This window comes from Apteryx mantelli, chromosome 6 (genome assembly GCF_036417845.1).
Source record: "Apteryx mantelli isolate bAptMan1 chromosome 6, bAptMan1.hap1, whole genome shotgun sequence".
Classification (NCBI taxonomy): Eukaryota; Metazoa; Chordata; class Aves; order Apterygiformes; family Apterygidae; genus Apteryx; species Apteryx mantelli.
The window spans coordinates 36621773-36646811 of NC_089983.1; the positions used below are offsets into that span (position 1 = coordinate 36621773).

A 25039-nucleotide genomic window follows, 5' to 3' on the forward strand; every position below is an offset into this window, starting at 1 on the left:
AAATAACACCACCTTACTCACCAAATCTTTCTGCTCTGCATTCAGTTATCTTTCCTGAAATGACAAAAATAACTTCCAGTTGGTTTTTTTTAAACTCCTTTTAGTTCTGCAAAACCAACACAGCTGTGTGAGAATGAGCTAGACTTTTTTCCATGTGCACTGTCAGTGTCATTGTTTGCTATGGTCCAATGCGTTACACTTATGCAGCCCCACTGAAGGCAGTATGCTGTTGTAATTGCAGATCTAATTTGGTCTGCTGATTGCTTTTTATTTTGGGTACTAGAGAAGAAGGAAAGCAGTATGACTCTTAAATTTTGTGAAATTATAAATGTAAGAGTTTGGGGTTTTTTCATAGTTGCTTTCCTGAGCCGAACGCACTTCAGATTCATGTACCGCTAAAATTTCTTCTTCTGTTCCATCGCAAATATTTTAAGGAAAAAATCCTCAACTTTTTGGCTTCATTAAGCTGTCTGATTTCTTCTGTCTGCTGTATGGACAGAGAGTCTATTTAGAATGGTAGTGGGGCAGGCATGGAAATAACAGCTTTTTACTCCATCTGCAATCCGTAAGCATCCACTCTGAGAATGTCCAGCTCAAAAGTACTTGAACACAGGTCAGCCAGGAATCCCTGGAATCAGGTGGGTTAATGGTGGCATACAGGGCTCTCATCAGGGTTTTCACTGTAAACTGCTCCTCAGAACTGGCTGTTAAAATGGGAAATTATTATTCCCTTTTTGCCTGTGGAATGGCGTGGCAGCAGGTGTATCAAACTCTGCAAGTGAGCCCTTGGTGGTTGTTCATCCTGCCCAGGAACCGGAGTCCAGTCCCCTGTGCCAGTGCCTGGGGGCTAAAATGACTGGCATGTGTCTGGGGTTCTTGAGCACCCTTCCTTCTCGTTAGCCGATCTTGTGCTGTTACTCTCTTCTCCTGAATTTTTCAGCTTTTCATTACTATGAATGCATTGAGGATTTTTCTGCTTTGATTTAATCGAGAGCTTAAAATACCCAGAAGTGAGTTAGCTTTTGTGGGTTTTTTTTCTGGTTGTTATGAGCCAAGTTTAGTAGATTTCTTTAACCTATCGATCCTGTAGGTTTTGAATTTTCTTACCGTATAGGAATGTAGGTGCTTTGCTTTAATAAATTTGAATTTTGCTGCCTGTCTGCATGACTCTTTTGCTTGGGTATAATTTGTAACATTGAAAACTTCCTTGCAACAAATATCTTTAATAATCCTTCACATGCTCTAGTGCCATAGAAATACTAGCTGATCTTTGGTCTATGAAGTATATAAGTATTAATGGGAACAAACTAAAAAATCATTTCAATAGTAGTAAGTTGAATTTTCCAGATTTAAAAAAAAAAAAGTAATATTCCCCAGTTTATTGGTCGTTCCTATGATAGTGTTGTCCTGATCAGAATCAAACCAGCAAAAAAAGCTGTAGCTACAGGAAGAGAATTCCTGTCTAAAATTGTCAGAGCTTGGTTAGTACAAAGTATGCGTCATACCTCATATTGCAGCACATCAGAAATAGGATTGGGGATATGGGATATGGGGTTTGCTGCTGAATTTGCCCCCTCTTCTTATCATCATACTACTGTTACTAGAAACAGAAGTATACCCTCAGCTACCTTTTTTTTTTTTTTTTTAATCATAGTGCATTTTTATTGCAGGCCTTTTACTGCAGTCTCAACAAGTCTAGAATACTGCCTTTTTTAAACTCTGTTCGTCTTAAGACTGCTTGAAGCCAATTAGTCTTTTCTAATACTCTTTCTTTCTTACTTTGAGCTTGCTGCTGAAAGAACACACTTTTAATTATGCCCAAGACTTTAAGTGCATAAATCTTTTTCCTTCTCACTCAAGGTAAGTAAAGCAGTTTGCATTGTTACTTGATGCTTTCTCAAGTCTCCAGTATCAATTATTTGGTGAGGAAATTGAAAAATTGTTGTATATAATATTCTCAAAGTCTATAGTAACTATGAACAAATTATGTATAAATATACTTTTTTTTTTTTTTACTAGCCCAATGGGGGTGTCCCCCATGACAATCTTGTTATGATCAGAATGAAACCAGATGAAAATGGAAGGTTTGGCTTCAATGTAAAGGTAATAATGCATTGAATCTCTTCATATCTGTAAAGATTGTTTCTGACAGTTATGATCCATGACTAATTTAATTAATTTTTAAAGGGTGGATATGATCAGAAGATGCCAGTAATAGTGTCCAGGGTAGCTCCAGGAACACCTGTAAGTTGTCAAAAAACATTTTTTTTTTGATATCGGTTTGTGTGTATTTTGAAGTATGTGTTCAAAATTGATAATTATTTCTCAGCTGTCCATGAAAATAAGCTTGTGCTAATATTCTAGCAATGCAAATTACTGGCAATGAGGTTTTGATAGGGCTGTGTAACATAAAAGGAAAAGTTCTTCAATCATCAAAAATATGTCTTTCTTACTGAAACAAGATAAATTTCTGAAAATTACAGGGAGTTATGAATGTTCAGTATGCACCATTTCTTGAGCTGTTTTGTCCTAAAAAATGCATTCACTTTATTACTTTTTCAGAGGCATTCATATCATTTCACATAAATTATGTATTGAATCGTATTCTCTTAAAAATAACTAAAATGGCAAATCCCTCTTGTTTTAATGACAGATGTAGTTGAATAAAGCCAAGATTTAGATTAAAATCAGACATCATGAATCATTCATCAGGTCTGATTGTCTGTTGTTACTGGGGTTTAGTGACTATCGATAACGTCTTCAGACTAGGCACAATATTTTGTCAGTCGATTGCCAGAAATACTGACCTAGTATTAAGCTGACTGAAGTCAGCTCTATTTACACCTTTTAGAAGAAACTTGCGTGAACCATTTGCTTGCTAACGTTAAGAAATGCAGCATTTTTTTCTAGGTAGAACTACTGAAATGAGCACAGACAGCATTGTTCTTTTCTCCATTAATTATTTTCTCTAATGTGTTTTCTAACATAAGTAATTTTGGCTGAATGCTTTAAACAGCCAGGCTCCAAGGAGAAGATATTTGGTGATGGCATGTGTTCTTTCATATCTGCAACCGTGGTTGGATTATGATATAATAGTTATTTTTATTTGCCAGTTCCTCTTTCTTGCGTTACTTGGATCTGTGCGTTTTCTTTGATCCTTGCTGTCTTACTCCTGTCACGACAGTTGTGATATGTGCTACTTGAAGCATTTAAGCCTGTGAAGCTGATTTGGACAAGGCTTGGTCATGTTGCTCCATTCCCTTCAGAGATTAGAGCACCCTGCTTTTTAATTGCCTATACAAAATCTGATTCAAACAGAGGAGCTCAGCCAGGCTTTCAGCTTCAACCAGAGGTGTAGACTAACAGCTGCAGAAAGATGTATTACAGTGACAGTCCCCTGCCAGCTACAAATTGATGCGTTCATGTGAATGGCACTGTCTCCCGTATTGTGCAACACTTAGATTTATCATTCGAATACAACGTGGCAACCATAGCAACTCGGCTGGTAGGATTCATGTCCCTGAGTGTAGTTATTTTAAGTTGATATTTTAAGGTGACAAAATGGAAATGGCTTGTTTGACGGGGTTTTTTTCTTTCTACGTTGCAGGCTGATCTCTGTGTCCCTCGTTTGAATGAAGGGGACCAGGTTGTACTGATTAACGGCAGGGATATAGCAGAACATACCCATGATCAAGTTGTTATGTTTATTAAAGCTAGCTGTGAGAGACACTCAGGGGAACTTGTGCTCCTAGTTCGACCCAATGGTGAGTGATCTAATACATAATACAAAAAGAAAAAAAAAAAACTTGCCTTCATTTTCTAACCTTCATTTTGTGTCCTGAGATAGAATGCTTACAGTCCTTGTAAGAAGGAGTGCCCTTCCTTGAAAAAGAATACAAAATTGCAACAAGACAATCAATTCATCAAGATTTGCACAATAACATACTCTGAGAAACTGCATAAATAAATGTTGAAAATGAGTCAGAATCTCTAGATCTAGAGATTGAGTATCTCTAACAGAGAGCACTATTTTAAATTTTGTCCTCTCATTAATAAAAAAAAAGTCCAGAAAAATATATATATTGAACACAATTTCTGAGGATGCTGTTATTGCTTCAAACCCCTGCCACCAACCCAACAGCGTTTGGGTGACCAAGTTGACCCTGCTTGAGCAGGAGGATTGGACCAGATGATCGCTAGAGGTCCCTTCCAACCTCAAATGTTCTGTGATTTGGTGAATGACTTTGGAGGTCAATATATGCAAAATTGTTCCATATGTTTTTAAAACAGTCCAGAACTACTGGTAACATTTCTACTTGATAATGCTTAATAGAAGAAGTGCTAAAAATGCAGTCTAAATAACAGCTTGTGCAATATATTCATGACATACACTGTTGGCATGTTGCCAGCAGATGGTTGCTGGGTTTAATTCTGTTCTGCATCCCAATCATAATACAGTCACACAGCAAAAAACAGAACGAAAAATAATATTTAATCAGAATAATTGAAATTAGAGTACCTCAGCCTGCTCACAAATTATTTTTCCTTTATTCACTTATTCGTGCTGATTGCTTACTTGTGTTCCCATTCTGTGTATGCAAGTTCTCTTGATGGTTTTGTACGCTTTCTTCCTTATTCATATAAAATAAAATGATGTTAACTTTGTTTACAAATTTACTAAGTCAGTATCCCCATGTGTGTTGATTATCTTTGTATTTTGAATAAAAACATTTGAATTTTAGAATTCAGGAGCTGCCAGTTTCCTCCTTCATTGTCATGTGACTTCATTTAAAGACAGGCTTTCAAACAGCATATGTTTGTTACATGTAGTAGAAGATGCATATTATATTTTTTGAGTTTATATTTATTTGTAGTCAGGGTGTGCATACAGGATTGATAGAATTATAATGGCATATATTAATGCCATTTTATCAGGCAATCTGCATGTCTTCCCATAATTAGAGAAGCCTAAAGGAATAGATCAATACAAAATGAAATAAAAATAAGAATATAAATCCAACTGCAATGCCTTCAGAGGCATGATGTGGGAATCTGAGGTTAGTGTGTTGCATCAGACAAGGTAGGCTGTAATATGAGTTTTGATCAAATTTTAGGAGTATGGATAAGTTGATGTGTTTTCACTTAAAATGACTAATAAAAAATAGTTTTGTTGTGAGTTATAATGATCGCTAAAGGCAACATTCCCTTGCTGATGGGAATTAAAATCAGTGGGTTAATAAATACATATTTTTCTGCAGAAGAAATACTTGTCTTTTTCTTTTGATTTGAATAAATGGCTTTACTATTAGCATTAACTGAACTAACCAAAGAGCATATCATGTTCAAGCTGTCATATCTTTGTTTGCTATAGCTGTCTATGATGTTGTGGAAGAGAAGCTGGAGAGTGAGCCTGACTTCCAGTACATCCCTGAGAAGTCTCCGCTTGATGGTGTCCATCAAGATGATAATGCTCTGAGGGAATCCATGATTCAGCTGGCAGACGGGCTTATCACTGGAACTGTTTTGGCTCAGTTTGATGTAAGTACTGTGTTGTCTGTAGCTGCGTACAAGCTCCAAGTCTTTCTGGATAGTAATTATTTTAAACGGAACAATTTTCAGTTAAGTTTCAGTATGGTCAGCATCTTCTAACAAAATAATTGAGTTATGTTCTCAAAAGAAAGAATGACATAAAAATGTACTCCTTTGCTGAAATACTACATGTGCAAAGTTATCGCATAGAATAATCCTTATGTGCTACTTTTTTTATGTTGTTTCACTTATAAATAGCTTTATTGGTTGCTTACAGCTTTTTACAGTTATGAGGGGCCTATGCTGATGTAAATTATTTTTTTAATAAGGACAAAGATTGAAAAATCTATACCAAAGTCTGTGTTCTGTACTCACTTTCATTCCATATCTAAGTTAATATAGAAACTGAATCACAGCTAAACTGTTGATGTTTTATAGACAATTTTAGTGAGGGCAGATAAAATTACCAATAAATACAACCCTAATTTTAAGAATAGATAACAATTTTTTATAAACAGTTGATTTTTTTATGACTTATTTAAAAAGAACACTCCTAAGCTGCCCACAGCTAAAGTCTTTCTTCAGCGCTTGCTTGTGCCGTGATGGTATTCCAGCTGAGTACTGACACAGGCTGTGTTCGCTTTCCACCTTTTCTAATGCATGAGATCAAGTGACTTGAATCAAGTGGCAATATTTTTGTCAAGCACAATAGTGTGAATTCCTTGCCAAATGGAAGCCTAACATAATGTGTTACAATATACATTTATTAAAAAAAAAAAAAAAATTCTTTAAAGCCTTTTTTTTTTGCCAGACTTTGCAGTATATGCATCTCATATATTGAATAGGTTTAGACTGGGAGCTATTCAATCTTATATAGGTGGCTTTGGTTTATATTTTTGAGTTGAAAAATATATGGATGTAGTGAAGCACAACTCCTAGACTCTTCATGTAGCTTTTTTATCATGAAAATATGTCAAACTTCTCTGTAGGCTGTGTGTAGTCACCCAGGTGTGTTATACTGGGAGAACAAGTGTTCTGTAGTGGAAAAGTGGTTTAAAATCCCTCCTTAACCACACATTTTCAGTCTCTCACACGGGTTAGCGCTTCTTCCTTTCTGTCAATTCACCTCTTTTAGGAGTTTGCTCTAAAACAGACTATTTAAATTATGCAGACTTAAAGTTTTCCTAGTGCTTTTTGCATTAGTCTGGATCATGTCACTGGTACTGTTTGCAGCACAAGGATTGTGGCAATGCGTGATCAAAGCATGAAAGGGCAGAAACCTCTTAAAGCAGGTTTTGTGCAGGAGAAAAATGGAGTGGACCTGTAGCCCGCAACTCACTGTACCCTGAATGAAGAATGGAAGGAGACCTGAAGCAAACTGAAACAACTGCAGTGTAGCTAGCGAGTCTATACACAACACGATCTGCTTGCCCCAAACAGCTGTGCGCAGTGTTAGAATCGGTTAACTCCCTTAGCCATCCATAATGCTGACTTTTGTCCAGATCAGTGTGTTTATGGAAGCTCGAGATTTAACGTTCAATTTGTCTTTGAAACAAACTGTGGCTCCATATTCTGATTATTTTCAGTGATCCCATAAAAGAACTAAATTCATACAGTGTTAGCTTTTGAGTTGAAAAATATTTCCATGTTCATTGAAGCTTTCTTTGTTCAGTCATTTATGCTGTAAAAGATATCTTTAGGCAGTAATACGCTAATGAGTCTTTTGCGTCTATTATGATCTGACCATCTTTTTTGTTTTCCAGCAATTGTATAGGAAAAAGCCTGGAATGACAATGTCTTGTGCCAAATTACCTCAAAACATTTCCAAAAATAGATACAGAGACATTTCGCCTTGTAAGTATGTGTGTTTGTGTATATGTTTTAAAAGTATTTTATTGTGGTTAGTAAATAAGTAACATCTTTCTAAAAAATTTTTTCAGATGATGCTACACGGGTTATTTTAAAAAGTAATGAAGATTACATCAATGCAAATTATATAAATGTGAGTAGTACTTTAAAAAAAAAAAAGAAAGAGAAGCTTCTAACCTTAAGTAATTTTGCAGTTTTTCAATGGAAAACTCAATTAAAAAATCAAAATTAAGAGCAAAATTGTAATAAATCTGATCTAGACTAGAATGGCTGATAAAACCCTGTAATCAAATGGCTTGATATTTAGTGTAGATTTACTTATTTGCTAATGCTACAAGGTACATACAGGTGTTTTTATAAATGAAACAAAAAAGAAAACCCTAGGAGAAATTATCCCTCTACCAGAGGAACTCATTGCACTTTTCTGGTTGCGCATTGTGGCAGTAATGTTCAACATCAGTAAAATTTAACCTGAAAGAACTTACTCCTACATCCCTTTTATTGTTAGTAGCAACAAAAATACAGCTACTTACTTTTCCTTTCAGGAACAGAAAACAGAAATTAGATTCCAAGATTAAAAGCTAAAGAATAGAAGAAGTTTGCACTTAAATTATTTGCAAACTGTTGTCATTTTCTTGTATGTTTCTTGGGGTTTTTTTTATCATTAATCTTGATTGCATGGGTTCATAGCAACTAAGTAACTGTCAGTTAATGTATGAAGTGCACTTGGGTCTTTGCAAGTCTTCAGTGAGAAGCAATTTAAAGCATTTTTATCTGTGCCAATTCAAATTGACAAACTTACGGTAAACAGAATTAATACAGTTGATGATTTTTTTCCACATTATTTTGTACATATTCACTAAACACTAAATCTCTGATGCCTTAGTTATGTTTGTCATGAGGATGAAGTTCTGTAAGGATTAAAATAATGATTTTTTTCCTCTCTTAGATGGAAATCCCTTCTTCCAGTATAATAAACCAGTACATTGCTTGTCAAGGTCCATTACCGAACACTTGTCCTGATTTTTGGCAGATGACTTGGGAACAAGGCTCATCTATGGTTGTAATGTTAACTACTCAAGTTGAGCGGGGCAGAGTAAGTAAAAGATTTCCTTAAATACCACTTGCATAGTATTCTAAAAATCTGTTGGTGATTGCCCTTTAAAAGATTAGAGGAAGATACTATTATTACGCTAATATGTTTTTGGTATTTTTTTTAATGGCAGTGCATTCTGCAATGCTTAGTACTATTGCAATCACGACTCCTACATTTTAAACCTTTTGCTATTGTTCATATAGTTAATCTTAAAACTTTGTTCAGTGCTCAGATACATTGAAATTTTCATGTATTTCTTAAAATATTTATAGGCTTCTTCATTTGAATCTTTATTGTAAAGCAAAAAACTAGAATTTACTTAGGAGTTTTTTGTCTAAACTTCAAACGAAGACACTTAAAGAAGCTTCATCGGTTTTTGTAGAGTAGTTCTTTGATATGCATTGGTTAATTCTTTAAGGCAGCCTAAATCATCTTTGTAGCGTTAAGATCACATGCCGTTATTTGATGGCTATCTGCAAGAGAATACCTGATAAGATGAAAATCTAAAATTTTTCACAAAACATGCTTCTGTGGTTATAAGTATTTGTTTAATCATATGAAAGAATCATTATACTTTCTTAAATCTCTTTCATGCTAAAACCTGTAGAAGTGCAGAGCATTAGCCATAAAAGAGTTAAGGAAATGTGAAGTACTAAAAATAATTGTGTATGGTGCCATAAAAGGCTTCAGCCCTCCCCCGCCACCCACTGCAACCTCACAACCTGTAGTTTGTCCGTGGTAGCTTGATTCATTGTGTAGTCTTTGTTCTTTGGAGACAGGCAAAACAATCGTATCTGGTCACATACACAGTATAATTCCAAAATTAACCAGGTTTGTAGTCTGGAGCATTCACAGTAGCACTGGATGGTTGAATGCATGGACAGAAATGACAGACTGAAACAAGTTTGATGGAATTTCTCCTAATTTAGAATTTCTTTTGATGATGGATTTACAGTAGGTTATGGGTGCTCTGATCAATTAAGACTTTAGTTCAACTGTGTGTATATAGTCTAAATTTTTTTAATAACCATGTATTTGCTGTGGGAGGTCAGGCCTCTAAATATAATTAAAATAATTAAAGGGGAGTTGTAATGGTTTTAAACCATTTTTCAGTGACTCAACATTAGCATGATGCTGCCTGCTCCCAAATAAAAACGATTAGAGGGAATTTCAGTACAAGTGCCCTTTTAATATATTGGAATTTTCTTTGCAGACCTGCTAAGAACAGACTTGCAATAGCAGTTCTCTGAGGTTTCCCCACCCCCCTCAGTAACGACATTTGTGGAGTTCTTTGGAGACCTGCTAAATACTGAAATAAAAGGACTTATCTGTCTTATACCCATAGGCAGAGACTCCCTGCTCTAAAGTTGATCATGAGGCAACTGACATCTCTATCCCACTGCATGCCGGGATGTCTCAGGGGAGCAGGAAGTCTGCAAATCTGGCTGCTCTTAAAGAATCGCCAGGTGGTCGGAAAAATGAAAGTACACTTGAGCTGAAATGACCTCACTAGTCAGGCATTTAAGAAATATATCAGAAAGTCTTAGTTTTTAAAGTTTGCATTTACATTTGATAGCTTTATCAATAGGCTTTGAAGTCCACTGTCTGCATTCCCCCAGTTTCTGCGTTAATTTAGCAACTTGTTGTTTATGGCCTTCCTGTTCTTTTCATACGTTTTCTCATATAAATGTGCTTTGAGAGGATTAGTTTAGGATTTTAGAAGTCAGAAATGTTTATAGAGCAGCTCCTCTGCCACTCGTGTTGAGACAAAATATTTTATAGACATACCTTTTAAAAGTTGTACTGAAATGTAAAGGCACCCATCATCAGTTATACTAACCTCAAGAGCTGGTGCCTGTGTCCTGTTGAAGAGAGGAGCAGGAAACCTCCGTGATACCAAACAGACTGTGTTATTTCATTATGGCTTATGAAATAAGGTAAGTTAACAGTAATTACAAAGTGATAAAATAGTCTTTACTGAATAAAGGTATAAGGAACTAGAGAGAATAAAAATAATACTCTGTGAATCTAAACACAGACATCTTTAAAAATGTGTTGACCTTAGGTTAAATGCCATCAGTACTGGCCAGAGCCGTCAGGAAGCTCATCGTATGGGAACTTCCAGATTACCTGCCATTCAGAAGAAGGAAATCCTGCTTATGTCTTTCGAGAAATGACACTGACTAACCTGGAGGTAAAATCATAATATATTTTGTTTAAACTGAATTTGTGGAATCCTCAATGTTAAACTACCTAGTCAGACTTTCTTTTCAGGTTGATGGCATATCCACATAGAACTGTTTGTTTCTAGAAGACTTTAGAAAACTAGTCTTACTGCCAAGTACTTAGTTCATATAAGTTCTCTCTCAGAATGATAACTTTTCATTAGCAAAATGTGCTTACTGGCCAAATCACAAGGATTCCGTTTCCATAATCTTCTTAATTGGTTTTGAATCACATTAAAAATGTGTTAATATTTGTCTGAAAAAAATCTTTATTGGTGTCTTTAATGCCCTGGCCAAAGAAAAAGAGTAATTAAAGAAGTTGAGAAACTTGTTATTCCCTTGATGTTTTCAAAACACCAGACGTTAGAGGTATTTCATTATTGCTACTGAAAAATCTCTCTCTCTAGAGGCAAACACTTCTTAATTCCAGCTTGAAGACTCTGCAGCCTGTGTGCAAGTAGATTGAAGATGAATCCTGCTGAGGCATAATGAATTAGGATTGGCTACTAGAAGTAAACAAGGGCCTTCTAGGACATGCATATCATGATTTTCAGGGCATGTGCAATTTTCGCAGCTTCCCCAGGTAGCATTTCAATCTCAGGAATTTTTGGAAATAGGTATCTGGAATTTAGTTCACATGTTTGTTTCTCACTGCTTGGATTTCCAGATCAGATGCCAGTTTTACAGAGCTGCCTTGTAGTCAGTTTGCAGCTAAAAGTCCTTTTCTGTGTGCTGTTGAGACAGTTGCCCATTTATTATCAGCAGTGGAACCTCTGTGGATGATTTCAGGCCAAAAGATTACTTCTTGTGTGGTGACTCCTGTTCTGTGAAATGCTGCTTTTACACAGATTGTACAGCCTGTCCCCTCCGATAGTCAGAGGCAGATTGTTTGTTCGTGATTTTTTTGGGTGCCGGGAGGAGGAGGGAGTGGGAAAACTAAGTCATTCTGCACTTGATGTGTATATATAGTATGCTAGATAAAATTAGAGATGCAGATAAGGCCAAAACAATACTGCTGTTCACACCGAGTCTGAAGGAAGGCTTTTATGCCTGAAAGGCCCATCTCCCCCCGCCCCACCACCACCAGGTCTGTCATTTGATCCAGTAAGATATTACCTCTGCTTGCTTAACTTGCTTTGCTAAAATTTGGGACTTACATTCTTCTTGTACTTTTAGTGGTAAGGTTGTCCATTTGTATCCTTGAACTATTTGCTGTTACATAAAGTGGCATTCTTTTAACCTGTTGTAGATAAACACATTTTTACGTTGCCTATTACGTGTTCTGTTATGCTTATTTTGTTTTCAATGAAAAAATGTAATTGTAAAATCCAGGATGAACAATAATTGACATTAATAAAGCTCTGCTAATTGCCTGAAGCCGCTTTTATTATGGGCACAAGTTGTTGTAAGCGTACCATTGATTTTTTTCCCCCATTATTGTTTTTTTTTTTTTCCATGGGACCTTAATTATCCTGAACAAATTTCGTGTCGCTGATCAGAAGGAGGAAAGCCGCCAGCTAACCCAAATTCAGTATATAGCATGGCCTGATCATGGGGTTCCTGACGATTCGAGTGATTTCCTAGATTTTGTGTGTCTTGTGCGAAAGAAGAGGGCTGGCAGAGAAGAACCTGTTGTTGTTCATTGCAGGTATTCATTTTTTTCCAGCTTTCCTAAATCATCAAACCGAATTTATTTTTTGTCAAATATTTTTTCTGTGCTTTGTTGTTCAAGTGAATACCTAGTCGTGTATCTGCTCTAGGGAAGACAAGAGAACTCAACATATAAATTAAAGTTACTTTTTCTTAACATGATAATCACATTTTGGTAAGCAAATATTTTGAGTGTTTACTAGTATTGATCTGTTATTTAAGTAAAATGCTTGTGAAAGTCTATATAGTAATTCAGGGAGATGGCAAAAGATATTTAGGGAACTTTTCCTTTTAGTGACTGTTCTTCAGAGTTCTAGAAGAGCCAGATAAATAATCCATAGCAGGAAATACAAATGGTAAATGGGATAATGAAATAAGACAACTTTCACTAAAGTTTGCAGATTCTCAGGCTACATGATATTTTGATATGTACATTAAGATGACACATTTTTCTCAACCATTTATCTTTTTCATTAATTAAAATAACGATTACTCGGATTTTTATGTATACCTGAAATGTGTTTCTGTATGTGCTGTTCTTGTGAGGTGGTTTTTAAAAGCATTCTGCATTCCTATAGTAAATTTCAAAATATTAATTCTTAAAATACCTAATTAAGTAAACTAAAATAATGAGCAATGCCAGATGTCTTCAAATGAACGTACACTACACCAATTCTTGGTTAGTAGTTCAGTGAACAAAATTCGACCTCTAACTTTCTGACCACTGTCCAGACAGTTAATGTTCCTGAGTCAGATGTGCATTTTCCTGTTTCAGTTGCAGAAAAACAGAGAAGTTTAAGGGATAAAATCAGTTTAAACATTATCTAACCTACAAGTAAACCAGGCATTATAGCTCACTGGAAGTGAGTTAATCTTATCTGTAAGCATTAGTCTATTTTATTTGTAGTAGGATACCTTTTTCACTCATCCTGTAAATAAAAAGTGTAGCAAAGAATATTCTTCGAGGAACAACTGTTCTTAATCAAACTAAGGGTGAATGTACCCAGTGTTCTGCTTCCACCAATGATCATAAGCAGATGCCTCAGGAAAAGTAAGAACAGAACAAGGCTATATGGTGCTTCTACCTTCTTTCTTTTGAGCTTCCAACTATTTTCAACTTAAAGAAGTTCCTGAACTGGTTACGGTTTGTCTATTTAGTAACCCCAAGGCTTTTCTTTTCCAAATACATTTCTATTCTTGTTCTTGAGCTCGTGCATTCTTGCATTCCTGTCCTTTGGCAAAAAGATCCACGTATTTGCATCTGAATTTTTTTTTTAAAACAGTTTAGTTTGACAGTTTCTAATTACTGTACTGGAAGAGATGGTTAACCACCCACCCTGTCCATGCCATTCATGATTTTCTTGTCTTCTGTCATGTCTCAGTGTTCCCCCTCCATCAGTCATTTCTCGTCCAAGCTGAAGAGTCCCAGCCTACTTGATGTTTATCATATGGAAAATGTATCACACTTATCATCCTTGTTGCCATTCTCTGAATCTTCTCAAGTTGTAATGCATCCTTAGATTCTTTGACAAGCATTGCTTCTGTATTACTTTGATAGAGCATTCGGCGTATAAATTCTGTATGTTAAAGCTAGAAGTATAAAATCCTATTTAATAATTTAAATATAACTAGCACATTTACATCTTGTCATAAAATTCTCTTGACATCATGGAAATATATATAATAGCTTTGATGCCACCTTCTGGTCAGAGTTTTAAAGAAATACTTTGATCAGATTTAATTTGAAGTTATACTTCAAAATCAGAACAACGAGTGGCAATGTTCAGAATGTTCATATTAACTACTCTGAAATGTATGTGTTACAGTACTTCCTTTTCTTAACAGAAATCGTTCTTATGTGTTCCTAGACATTTTCCAATATACAGAAGTTGGATCTCTCTAATACTTTTTAATACAAAGAAAATGATTATTATTCTCATCCTTCAAAGGTTTCCAATAATTGTTCTGTTCCTTATTCTCAAATATGAAGATATGGATCACTTTAAGGACATATAAACGGTTTAATCAAGTCAACCCAACATTCTAGTAACGGTCATTCCAGTAATGGTCAAATTGATTCAAAATGTACAGTGTACCTTTATTTTCTTTAAGTGTACGTGTTCTTTAAGTGTGAATTATACTCAAGATACTTTTTTAATTTTTTGATTTTGTTTGTTTTTGTTTTTGTTTTTTTACAGTGCTGGGATTGGACGGACAGGAGTTCTTATCACTATGGAGACAGCTATGTGTCTCATTGAATGCAATCAGCCCGTTTATCCATTAGACATTGTAAGAACCATGAGAGATCAGAGAGCCATGATGATCCAAACACCTGTGAGTATCATACTTGCTATTCAGCGTTATAGAAGAATAATTTCATATTATGTAGTTGTATCATTAGACGTATTTTTATTAGACTGCTGTTGATCAGTTTTCGAAGAGGACACCTTTGCCCAGTGTAGCTTCAGTCTTGGCTCCAGGCAGAAATAAATTGCTAGGGCTCTTGAAAAAGAGCAGTTCTTTAAATTTCTGCAAAGAAAATGTGAATGAAGCAGCTTCTTTGTCAGGGATACCTAGCAATTAATGTCAAAAACGGCCCGTTTTCAGCAGCGTACAAATTACTCCATGGAGAATGCAGGAGCCTAATTCCAGGAGGTAAGAATGGAAGTAGTATAAAACACGAACATAGAAAGGTGCAAGACATGAGGAAAAAACACAAATCAGCAAAAAGTGTTCACGGGCCTCCATTTCTAGGTCATCCGTAGTTTAATGCTGCTGTCCAGTATTCACATTCGATTGAACAAAATGTTTTACTGTGCAGCTAGGACAGGAAGGATGATGATATGGGAAGAAGAATAAAGGATGGTTCTTGCTGTTTGGGATGACTGTACAATATGAGTTTCTACATGTCTATAGCATTTATAGAGAGGAAGAGAGCTGTATTAGTAAAGGGAGGAGGAGGCAACGGAAAAGGGATTTAACTACTATTTTTCCCAGCATGTGCCAAGTACCTTCTGGTCTTCTCATTTTCTTCTCGGAGAAACCAGGAGTTTCTAGTTTCAGTGAAACATAGGTGTTTACTGTGTCAGAGGGAAAAGCGATAGAGACTCAGTGTTTGGTTTTTGTTTTTTTTAAGAGGTTTCATAAACATAAGCTATTATTAGTACGTCTCCTTATGCTGCCTCTTCCTGCTTATGCATGTCCTCAAAGATGCGGCTGATGTCCACAAGATGGCGCGATGCACGATTCTCCTCTCTCAGATGTGAAGAGAGTTGAGAAAAGGTCCTTCAGGGAGCACTGGGGGCAAAATAAGCCTTTTATAAAAACATGTATAACCTTAACTAATATACACGCAGAGTATGTATAATAATTAATGATGCTATTACTAAATCTGTTACTATGCCCATGTAAGGTCTGGCATCAACGATGACTGCAGAGAGCAGGATATTCTAAGAGACCAAAGAGGCAGGAATGCTAGCTGACCAGCGTATACCCCATTACGCAGTAGTCACTGTTAGTCATGGCACTTTGCAAAATAATAACTTTATTTCATTTTAGTTTTATAATAGTTGCATTTGATTACTGTGAGGGTTTTTTTGTTTGTTTTTTTACTATTACTTGGTTAAAGCATGGTATTAGTGACCTCATGTATGGAGCTGCTAGACTTGAAAAATATAGTAGATAGATACTCTATAATGCTAAGCAGCTAGGATTCTAGCTTTTTAAAATGTGAAACAATTTTATTTTTTATCCAGTTTTGAAAGAGGTGCCAGTAGCATGCCAGAATTAATGTAAATAGGAAAAAGTACTTTATTATAGCTTCTAAATCCAAGTGCATGGAAATGTTAGGTTAGTGAAACTTGACTAAGGAAATGAAAGGCAGAAAAATTCCTAAATAGGTGATGATGTCAGAATAGGAATGATTTTGTGGATGTGACTTTTGGTATGTATTTTTAAATGCCCTTCATTCCATTCTTTTGTTTAGAAACAAGATGTTCTAGTATAACTTTCCTATTGTTTTGTGTTTTCTAAACTATCTTTGAAGCACAGTTCTGGCCCATCAGGTGAATGGCATGGGAAATCCTAGAGAGCCTTTTTGCTTCCACATAACACGGTTCCATTATGTTTCTTTTCAATTAACTGAATCTACTTTTTTTTTCAGAGTCAATACAGATTTGTGTGTGAAGCTATTTTGAAGGTGTATGAAGAAGGATTTGTTAAACCTTTAAAAGCATCACTGCATAAATAAATAGCAAAATAAGCTAGGATATCAGTTGAGGAATCCTGTCCTCTATAATGAACTGGCAGCATTCTTTGTGCCATAATACTGTTTGCAGGAAATGATAGTGAAGTACAGCAAAGAATTGACAAAGGACTTTGAAAACTTCAGCACTGTTGCACTTTACGTTGAAACAAAATCAGTCTCTGAAACTCTTCTAACCTTCATGTGTTTGAAGACTTTATTTTCATGCTTTGCTCCGAACAAACCATAAACTGAAAGAACTAATTGTGTTCAGGGTAATCTACGATATTTCATTGTAGTGCCATATACTGCGCTTCTGGTTGAATTGCTACAAACAAGGCTTGGAATTATTTCACTCTGTTTTACACCCATGTCTCTTAAAATGAAAAACAAATGAAAAAATACACTAAGCCATGGTCTTTTCCAGTGCTAGGTTTATTTACTATGTACAGACTCTCACTTTTGTTTTTTACAACATTAGCAATATTGCCAATACTAGAGAGATACACACTGCCTACTGATGCAGCACACTTTGTCCTACACCCTTATTAGAGACCAGCTGGTTGTTAGAGGAAAGCTGGCATCTGTGTTAACCCAGCAGTAGCTGCATAATGCCCACTTACCAGCATCTTGTAAAATAAATAAATAAAAATAATAAATAAACAGCATTTCTTTGACACAACTTGTGTGTCATACACTGGTGTATTCTGATTCATGTGATTTAAGATTACGTGATGGGAACTAGTGCATGCATTTATGTCTTAACCCCTTAAGTGCCTTGAGACTTACAGCGTACATCCAGTGAAAAGGCACTCGTGATTCTGTGGGGGTGGTATTGTCCTGTCATATTTATCTTAATGGGTTCAGATTTTGAAAACGGCCCTTGGTGCTTGGAATATGTTACTGCAAGGGGTCATGGAAATACCATTCCCTCTTTTCTTATACAAGTACCTGCATGCTACTCTTTGTAGCAAGAGCACCTCTGCCAACTTAATGAATGAGCACTGTTTGCTGCTGTGTTGTAATTATATGAAAAACCTGACACATTCCTTCATTCCTTTCAACTAGTCACTTACTAGCAGCTTACCATGAAATGCTGGTAGGTCTTTAGAAGCTGATACTTTGCTTTATCCTTTTATTGAGAATAGCTGTCTTAATCAATTAGGACATAAGTATCAGTGCTATTAAACAATTAAGTTAAACTTACAATTGGATGTGATTCAATTCCATTATCTGCTAACTAATTATTTTTTAAGCCCTCATAGTTGATTTCAAGCCATGTTCGTACAGGTCTGCCTTTCTTTTTTTAAATATATATATTGTTTGGGGAGGGGGGAAGGGAGGAGAACACTATCAAGTTGCCCCAAAACTTTAATTCCTTCATGACCCCAGTCATTTTATGTTTGTGCAGAATTACAGTTTGTATGCATTGCCTCTTATTTAGGTAGCACTTTTGTAACAAGTGTCTGTCTGATACAGTATCTGAGCTCATTCTAAAAATACATATAGTCCCATTTTTAATATTTTTCCAGTATAGGAAAAAACAAGTTAGCAACAAGATGTCCGGTTTAATATACTGTAAGAAAAAAAAATCAGTCACTTCTTTGACTGTCCTGCAACAGCATAAGTTTGTGCCCTATATTTAAAAGTTTTAATTTATTGTATTGGTTTCCTGAAAATGTTTTATCCAGTCAATTTTGTTATAAGCTATATAGAGCATAGAATTAAAATGGAAAGTTCTACACTGAGAAAGTTTTTAACTATTGAAGAATTATATAATATAATATACTGTGTTCTATGGACATTAGAAAGAGCAGCTATGAAATATTAAGTGAAAAGGGATTCAGGCAAAGTGAAATCCTGGCTAATGAATTAATAATAAACAAGAAACACAATGCCAAATGGAAGATATAGTTTTAAATATTTTTAGAAAACAAAATAATATTAGATGGCCTATGGCCCTGTTACTTATATTTCTAGATTTGATGCATAAATCAATATTATCCCTCAGTGAAAAAATGAATCTTATAAGAATCTCTGGATCTGAGAAACTGAAAGTAATGAAGTAGCTTTAATCTCAGTTTTGTTTTAAGCCATTTGCAATGAAAAATTTATTCTTTAGGAAAGTAAAAGCTTTAACTTCCATATGACAAGTTTATTAGCTGTCATGCTGGCTAGTTGGAAGGTTAATTGAAGCTAAGCACTTAATGTCTAAAATTAAAATTATTCATCCATTATATTGAAATAAATCTTCACGGTCAAGTTGTAAATGAAAATAGCATTTCCCCCCCCCCTTTTTTTTTCTGAGGGAAAGCAGAAATAGAGTTTATAGTAACATTGTATAGTGTTTGTATGTCACATAGCAAAATATTCTTATGTAAAGTTGCCAAAGCAGTTTGAGTTCAGAAGACCCATTTATACCACAATTATGTGTGGCGGATATTTATTGGTTGTCTGTTGTTGTTGTTTTGATTACAGATACAGGCAAGAATAATAGGACTCTTCAAAATCTTCATTAGCATTGACTTAAGCTGTTTTTTAACATACTAACCAGTTGCAGTGGGGAAAAAAATGAAATAAAGTAACTATTTGGTGATAATTGGCCATCAGCTAATCGGCAGCTTTTTAATTCTCAAAAGCAGATAATAGTGTTAATCAAAAACTAATTGGGAAAGAGAATAGCTTTGAAGCCTTACTGCACCATCCATCATTCGTTCAAATGTTTCTACCTGTTGTGGTATAAATGGCCTTAAAATATTTTTATATGGCCGAAAAAAATTTAAAACTGCTGATTATTTTACTTTGGGTTATGAAGATCTGTATCATCCTTAAAAATTAAAGTTTGTATGTTTCATGCCGTGCAAAACATGAATGTATCTTTCAGACATAATGACCTATATGTGGTTGATGTTATGACTGTTAGATTTTATGAATAATTATTTTCATACTATTTGATTTAGGAAAAATGTTGGGTGGGGGGTGGGGGAAAGAGTATGTTTGTAACACCTCCATGATACAAATCCAGTTTAAAAAGAAAAGAAGTTTTCATTGTAAATAAGAGCAATATTATGACAATTTTATGCCAATGTATAATGTTGAGACTTTTGTTTTCCTTCTTAGTTCAGATTGAAAACTGCCACTACCATCTGTTATTTCAAGTGAATTTGAAGGTTTTTTTAGCAGAAAAACATTGGGGGGGGGATTGAGTGTTGTGGGGGCATTTTTTATTTTTGCTAAATATGAAATAAGGTGCAGGTATTGTTTTATAAATCATCTGCAGATTGTCAGCCAGTCAATTTTGAGAAATACTGCTTTACATAAAGCAGATAAATGAGTTCTTCAACACTCAGTTGTACTGAATTTGGGGAAGTATTTGGTATTTTAAATAATGCATAAACCTTAAGCAGTAAAACTCGCTGCTTTTATGCATTTTATTATTATATATGCTCTCCCAGTAATGAAAAAGAGAAAGCTTATTTATCCCATTACACTTAATGCTAACTAAAGTTTCTTCCACTTTTTTCTAAATGTATTAAATCTTGCAGTGAATTTAGCTTATGTCTCCTAGAGCCAACAGCAGCATTTCTTTTAGAATAGCTGATTACCGTATGGCACAACATCTATTAGAGAAAGGGAGAGAAAGCAGTCAGGAGGTTAAGGAACATGAGCAGTTTATTGTGGAAGCCCTTTAGCTGGCACCTTCCCGTGGAGAGCGTCCAAAAAGCGTCGCGGTACCCACGGAAGGGCCAAAATGCGGCTGAGCTGCTGCAGCTGCGCTGCCCAGGGAGACGGGAAGTAGTGAAGGTCTCGCACAGCGATGCTGGAGCTCCAGGTGTGCTGTGGAGCCGGATTACATGGTATTTTTATGCTTCTGCAGTGTGTGCGCGGGTGTGTGGGCGATGTTCGAGGGCTCAGGGAATTAGCGTGAGCGCAAAACACCAGAGGTCCACCGTCCACAAATCTCCCAAGCAAAAGCGGGTTGTCCAGTCCATAGGCTTAGTTGTGCCTGTAGACCCACTCTGCAGGCAAGCTTAATTCAAGGTCCTCCCCCCTGAGGATGAAGGGAGGGACTGGATTATGGTCCAGATCCAAATTTTGCATATTCGGACTCTTACAGACTACAGAACAGTGGCCCCTAATGTCACTTGTAGTCTTTTTGTAACTCGCACGTTATCTCCGCTCCCTGGTTGGCTATGTATGTTTGCTAATCGAAGTACCCACCTTTTCTCTTGAGACTGGAAAAGCTCTTTTCCATTACTACATTTAATACTGGGATGAAAGATCAAAACCCAGTAAAAACATATTCATTAGTTAAAAGTGGATCTTACATGAAATTGCAGAGATAATATTTAGTGGTGCTTGGAAAGCTGTTAGGAGGGGAAAACGGTTTGTTGGTATTAATGCAACTGTTTTGTCCGATCTCTATTATCCCACTGAACTTACAAACCAAAGCTGTTTTGGGTTTGGGGTTTTTTTTTCAGTTTAGTAATCTGCAAAGTTTGTGATCATTGATGGATTTTTACCTCTGTGCTAGTTGTTACCCCACAAGCATGCGCCTTTTCAATTCATAGGGCTTCTACAGCTACAACTTTAACCAGCGTATAAGCTGCTGCTGCTGCTGACTTGGCATGTTTCACTCATTGAGAGCTCTGCTGATAAACATTTGAGAGAAGTAAACCACTTTTTAAAAAGTTGAAATTTTCACAAAAATGGATATGTAGTTTTTCTTTGAAACAGCTAGCCTAATTAGAGGAAAAAAAAAAAAACTAAAATATCATTCTAGTATGCCATAGCCTGAATTTTGGTTTCACAGACTGGCTGACGTTTTCTTGGTTGCATTATTTCATATTTAGCAAGCTTACGCATTTTTAAAGGGTGATTTTTTTCAAAGTTTTTTGATGTTTGAATAGTAGCACTTTATCTCATGCTTACTACTGACTGAACTATTGGACAAAATAAATTGGGTTTGGAGAGAGATACTTGATGGGTTTCTGTACAGAGATAATTTGGATTACACCCTGGTACGAATGCTTTCTGTTGTTCCAACTGTTTCTGGTTTATTTTTCATATGTTTCTGACAGACTTTCAGATAATAGATATTAATAGATCTATCATCTCAGTTCTCCTGACTTAAAAATAATACAAAGCCTGTATTAAAAAAAAAAAGTGCAGATAGAAACTACAGGGTACTCGTAAATTTATCTCTGTGATCTCTCTGTTAACTGCATATTAGCTATGTTTACTGTAAATGTTTCTGCTTAGCATTATTTTAACATTAGGTCAGAATACCTGGAAATCAGTATTTTTTTTTAAACTTAACTTATTTGAATTTTGATGACTAAAGATAATAATGCACAACAAAGTTTAAAGAAGTTGTCATCCTTTTACTCCTAGGCCAGGGGCCTAAGACATGAGTGAAGGGGTTACACAGTTTACATTAAGCTGTTGTTTAACTAGAATATATCCACAAAGACTAGCCTATAAACTACCCAGTGCAATTATCTCAGTACATTGGGGCACCACAGTAACAACCCATAGTAATCTTACAGGAAAGTTAAGGTAAGAAAACTAAGGTTTTATTTTCTCAGTATAGCTTTGTTTTTAGTTTGGTTTAAGTTTGCTTCACTTACCAGTGGTCTCATTTTAACCAGTCAATTTGGCAGGGCTGTTTGTATAAGTTGTTTTCTTTTTCTCTTTTTTTCTTTTTTTTCCCCTGTAACAGGTGCTATACTATGTGTAAATACAAAGGGAAGATTATCTAGATCATTATTAACGATCAGATGGTGGCAATATTTTTTTGCTAGTCACTTCTAGTAATTAATTTGCATTTCCAGCTGTGGCTTTCAGCTGTCAAACTTCATCTCAGTTTCATACTGCTCAATGATTACAAGTGTGAAGTAAATCATCTCAGAGTTGAATAGCTCTTTCGTTGTTTAGACTAACTCTGGTGTATCTATCTTTCTATTAACGTTGGGAGGATGGGGAAGTTTCTTCCCATTAAGTAGACTTTTGCCTATAAATTCATTAAAAAGCACATGAGGAAAAAAAATTACAAAATGCAACATCTTGGCTAAACAGCTAGGGTAGTTGACTGAAAATGATGGAAACTTGAAATTGGTCAACACTGGACAATGTGAAAACAAATTCAGCTTTTCTCACTGCAGCTACTGTATGCTTTAAAAAGGGCCTTATGTATTTGTCCTCATTTTGATAAAATGAAATTTCTTGCCATTAAAATGATAAACTAACATTCTACAGAAAACCAGCAGTTCCCAGAATTAATATGCTAATTAAAATTTAACAAGTCTTGTTTTAGTCTTAAGTAAAATTTCATTCTATTATGTGAAAAAATGCTGTTATGCATATTTTGTGGATATATTCAATTTCAGTTGACAAATAGTTGTCTAGGTACAGACTTGAAAAAATATATATAGTTTACTTGTGGATCTTAATTGTTTAATTGCAAAATAAAGATGTGCTTTAGTAATTTAAAGTTTAATTTTTTGCGATTTTCTTGCTGCTGTACACACGGTTTTGTTATGCTACTTTTACAGAATTCTGATGCCAGATAATGTTCATCTTTGTATTTTGCATTTTTAGATTGTATTCTGTAACTATCTTTCTGCTTTATCTATAGATAAAAATGTGTACATTATGCATTGAGCACTAGAAAAAGATGCTAAATTAACAGGAATGAAATTGTTTGCCTACATAAAAAAATGTGATATTAGCAGTGGAGCCCAAGGGTTTTTTTACCTGAAAAATATATGCTGCAGTTTTTGCGCTATTGTGGAGAATAACTCCTTATTAATCTTTTATACAGATACGTGAATTTTAAATGTATTTCAGAGACAAAGTGCTCAGCAGAGATTATAGTCTGATCACAAAATGAAGGGCATGAGGACTACTGATGTGAAGAATAAAAATTCCAGATGGAAGCATGTGATGAAAAAGTGGAACAAATACTGCCAAAAAGTGAGGGAATGTTCAAAGCTAAAGTAGTAAGAGAAAGATAAAAGGATGCGGAAGAGAAGGCAAAACGGATGAAATCTCAGGAGGGGCAAGAGTCTAGGAAAAGAGAGACACCAACATGTTCGTAATTTGACTTGATGATTGTAGGGCTTTAAATTGAGGACAAGGTGGTTGGATTTGAAGTACTGAAAGATAAACCACTGGGAAAGCATCTGAGGAGAGAAAAAGTAGGAAGAGTAGTTATCACACTTGCGTGTGCATACACTTGGGCTATATCTGAGTAGTAAGTTGTGAGGAAGGAGCAGACTATAGTTACCAGAATAGTAGTAAGCTGGATATGAGGTAGGCGAGCGAAAATGTTTGTGCCATTGAAGTGACAAAGGAAGCTGAGAGCAATGGGGTGGTGATAAGGGAGCTTTGGAGTGATGGGGTGGAAGGAAGTTCAGTTTGAGGAAAAACTTGAAGGTGGGTGGAAAGTTTAATTGGACATGCTCTAGACAGCAGGTATTTTATTCTCCTGAACAGTTTAATAGGAAGATGCTATATGGTGTATACTTACCAATGGCAAGGAGAGAGCCATTTGTGTGACACAGATCTCTGCTAGGAACTAAGCAGCCTTTTTATGCAGATGATTAGTTAGTTGATCTGCACTGTGAATACACTGGATATCCAAGATGAATGGGCTTTTTTTTTCTGTTAAATGTAACAATTTTGTATTTTTCCTCTGGGAACTTTATTCAAAGTTTGCACATATATTTCATGATAGACTACTGGGAGCAAGCACAGTCCCTGCTCCTCTGATAGTAAGTATCTGAATACCACTCTTTTGTGACTTGTGTTCATGATTAAATAACCAGGCATGAATCTGAATCTCGCCTTTCTCCTGAGCTTGCCTTGGTCTTTCTGTTTCGGGTCCCTCTATCCCAGATGCTATGATGATAAAATAACTGATATTTAACATTAAAATCAGCCTTCCTCTTAGCAATAATTGACAATTACCTGGCAACTTTATTTGTGGTTTCAGCAAGTGACATCAAGATAACTCAATGTATATTCAGGCAGTGGAGTCAGTTTTGCCATAGCAATGTACTACTGCATTTTTCATTACAGCTAATTTGTCTGCTTGGCTAGTAAGTTACCAGTTACCTCTAGACCAGGTTTTATAGTTGAATTTGGAAGACAATATATTAGCAGTAGCATAATTGGTCCCAATAACAAACTAAAGCCTCCACTTTTACAGATGGTGTCATGTAGCTGGATTCCCAAATATCCTAGAATTTTCAAGAAATCTGGAGTTAATTTACCTAGAGCAGTGATTCTGTTAGCAGGCAATATACTTTGCGAGTGGAGTTTATATTACCGTTTGCGCAGTTTTCTATCCTAGGGATCTCAAATATTAGCTTGAACGCAACTATTTATGTACAGAAAAAATACCCACAAATAAAGTGCAGCCCT

General features: G+C 35.7%; 1 protein-coding gene across 1 annotated transcript in view; it reads left to right on the forward strand.

The window, feature by feature from the left end:
- The window catches only part of PTPN4 (protein tyrosine phosphatase non-receptor type 4), a 123850-nt gene extending 99385 nt beyond the window's left edge, over positions 1 to 24465 (forward strand). Inside the window, exons 17-27 of the mRNA XM_067299273.1 lie at positions 2020 to 2103; positions 2188 to 2244; positions 3608 to 3764; positions 5372 to 5538; positions 7293 to 7383; positions 7470 to 7531; positions 8348 to 8494; positions 10560 to 10688; positions 12219 to 12367; positions 14568 to 14703; positions 16532 to 24465. Coding sequence (XP_067155374.1) covers positions 2020 to 2103; positions 2188 to 2244; positions 3608 to 3764; positions 5372 to 5538; positions 7293 to 7383; positions 7470 to 7531; positions 8348 to 8494; positions 10560 to 10688; positions 12219 to 12367; positions 14568 to 14703; positions 16532 to 16618 — 1266 coding nt within the window. The 3' untranslated portion in view covers positions 16619 to 24465. The remainder of the gene's footprint in view (positions 1 to 2019; positions 2104 to 2187; positions 2245 to 3607; positions 3765 to 5371; positions 5539 to 7292; positions 7384 to 7469; positions 7532 to 8347; positions 8495 to 10559; positions 10689 to 12218; positions 12368 to 14567; positions 14704 to 16531) is intronic.
- The last annotated feature ends 574 nt before the right edge of the window (positions 24466 to 25039 follow it).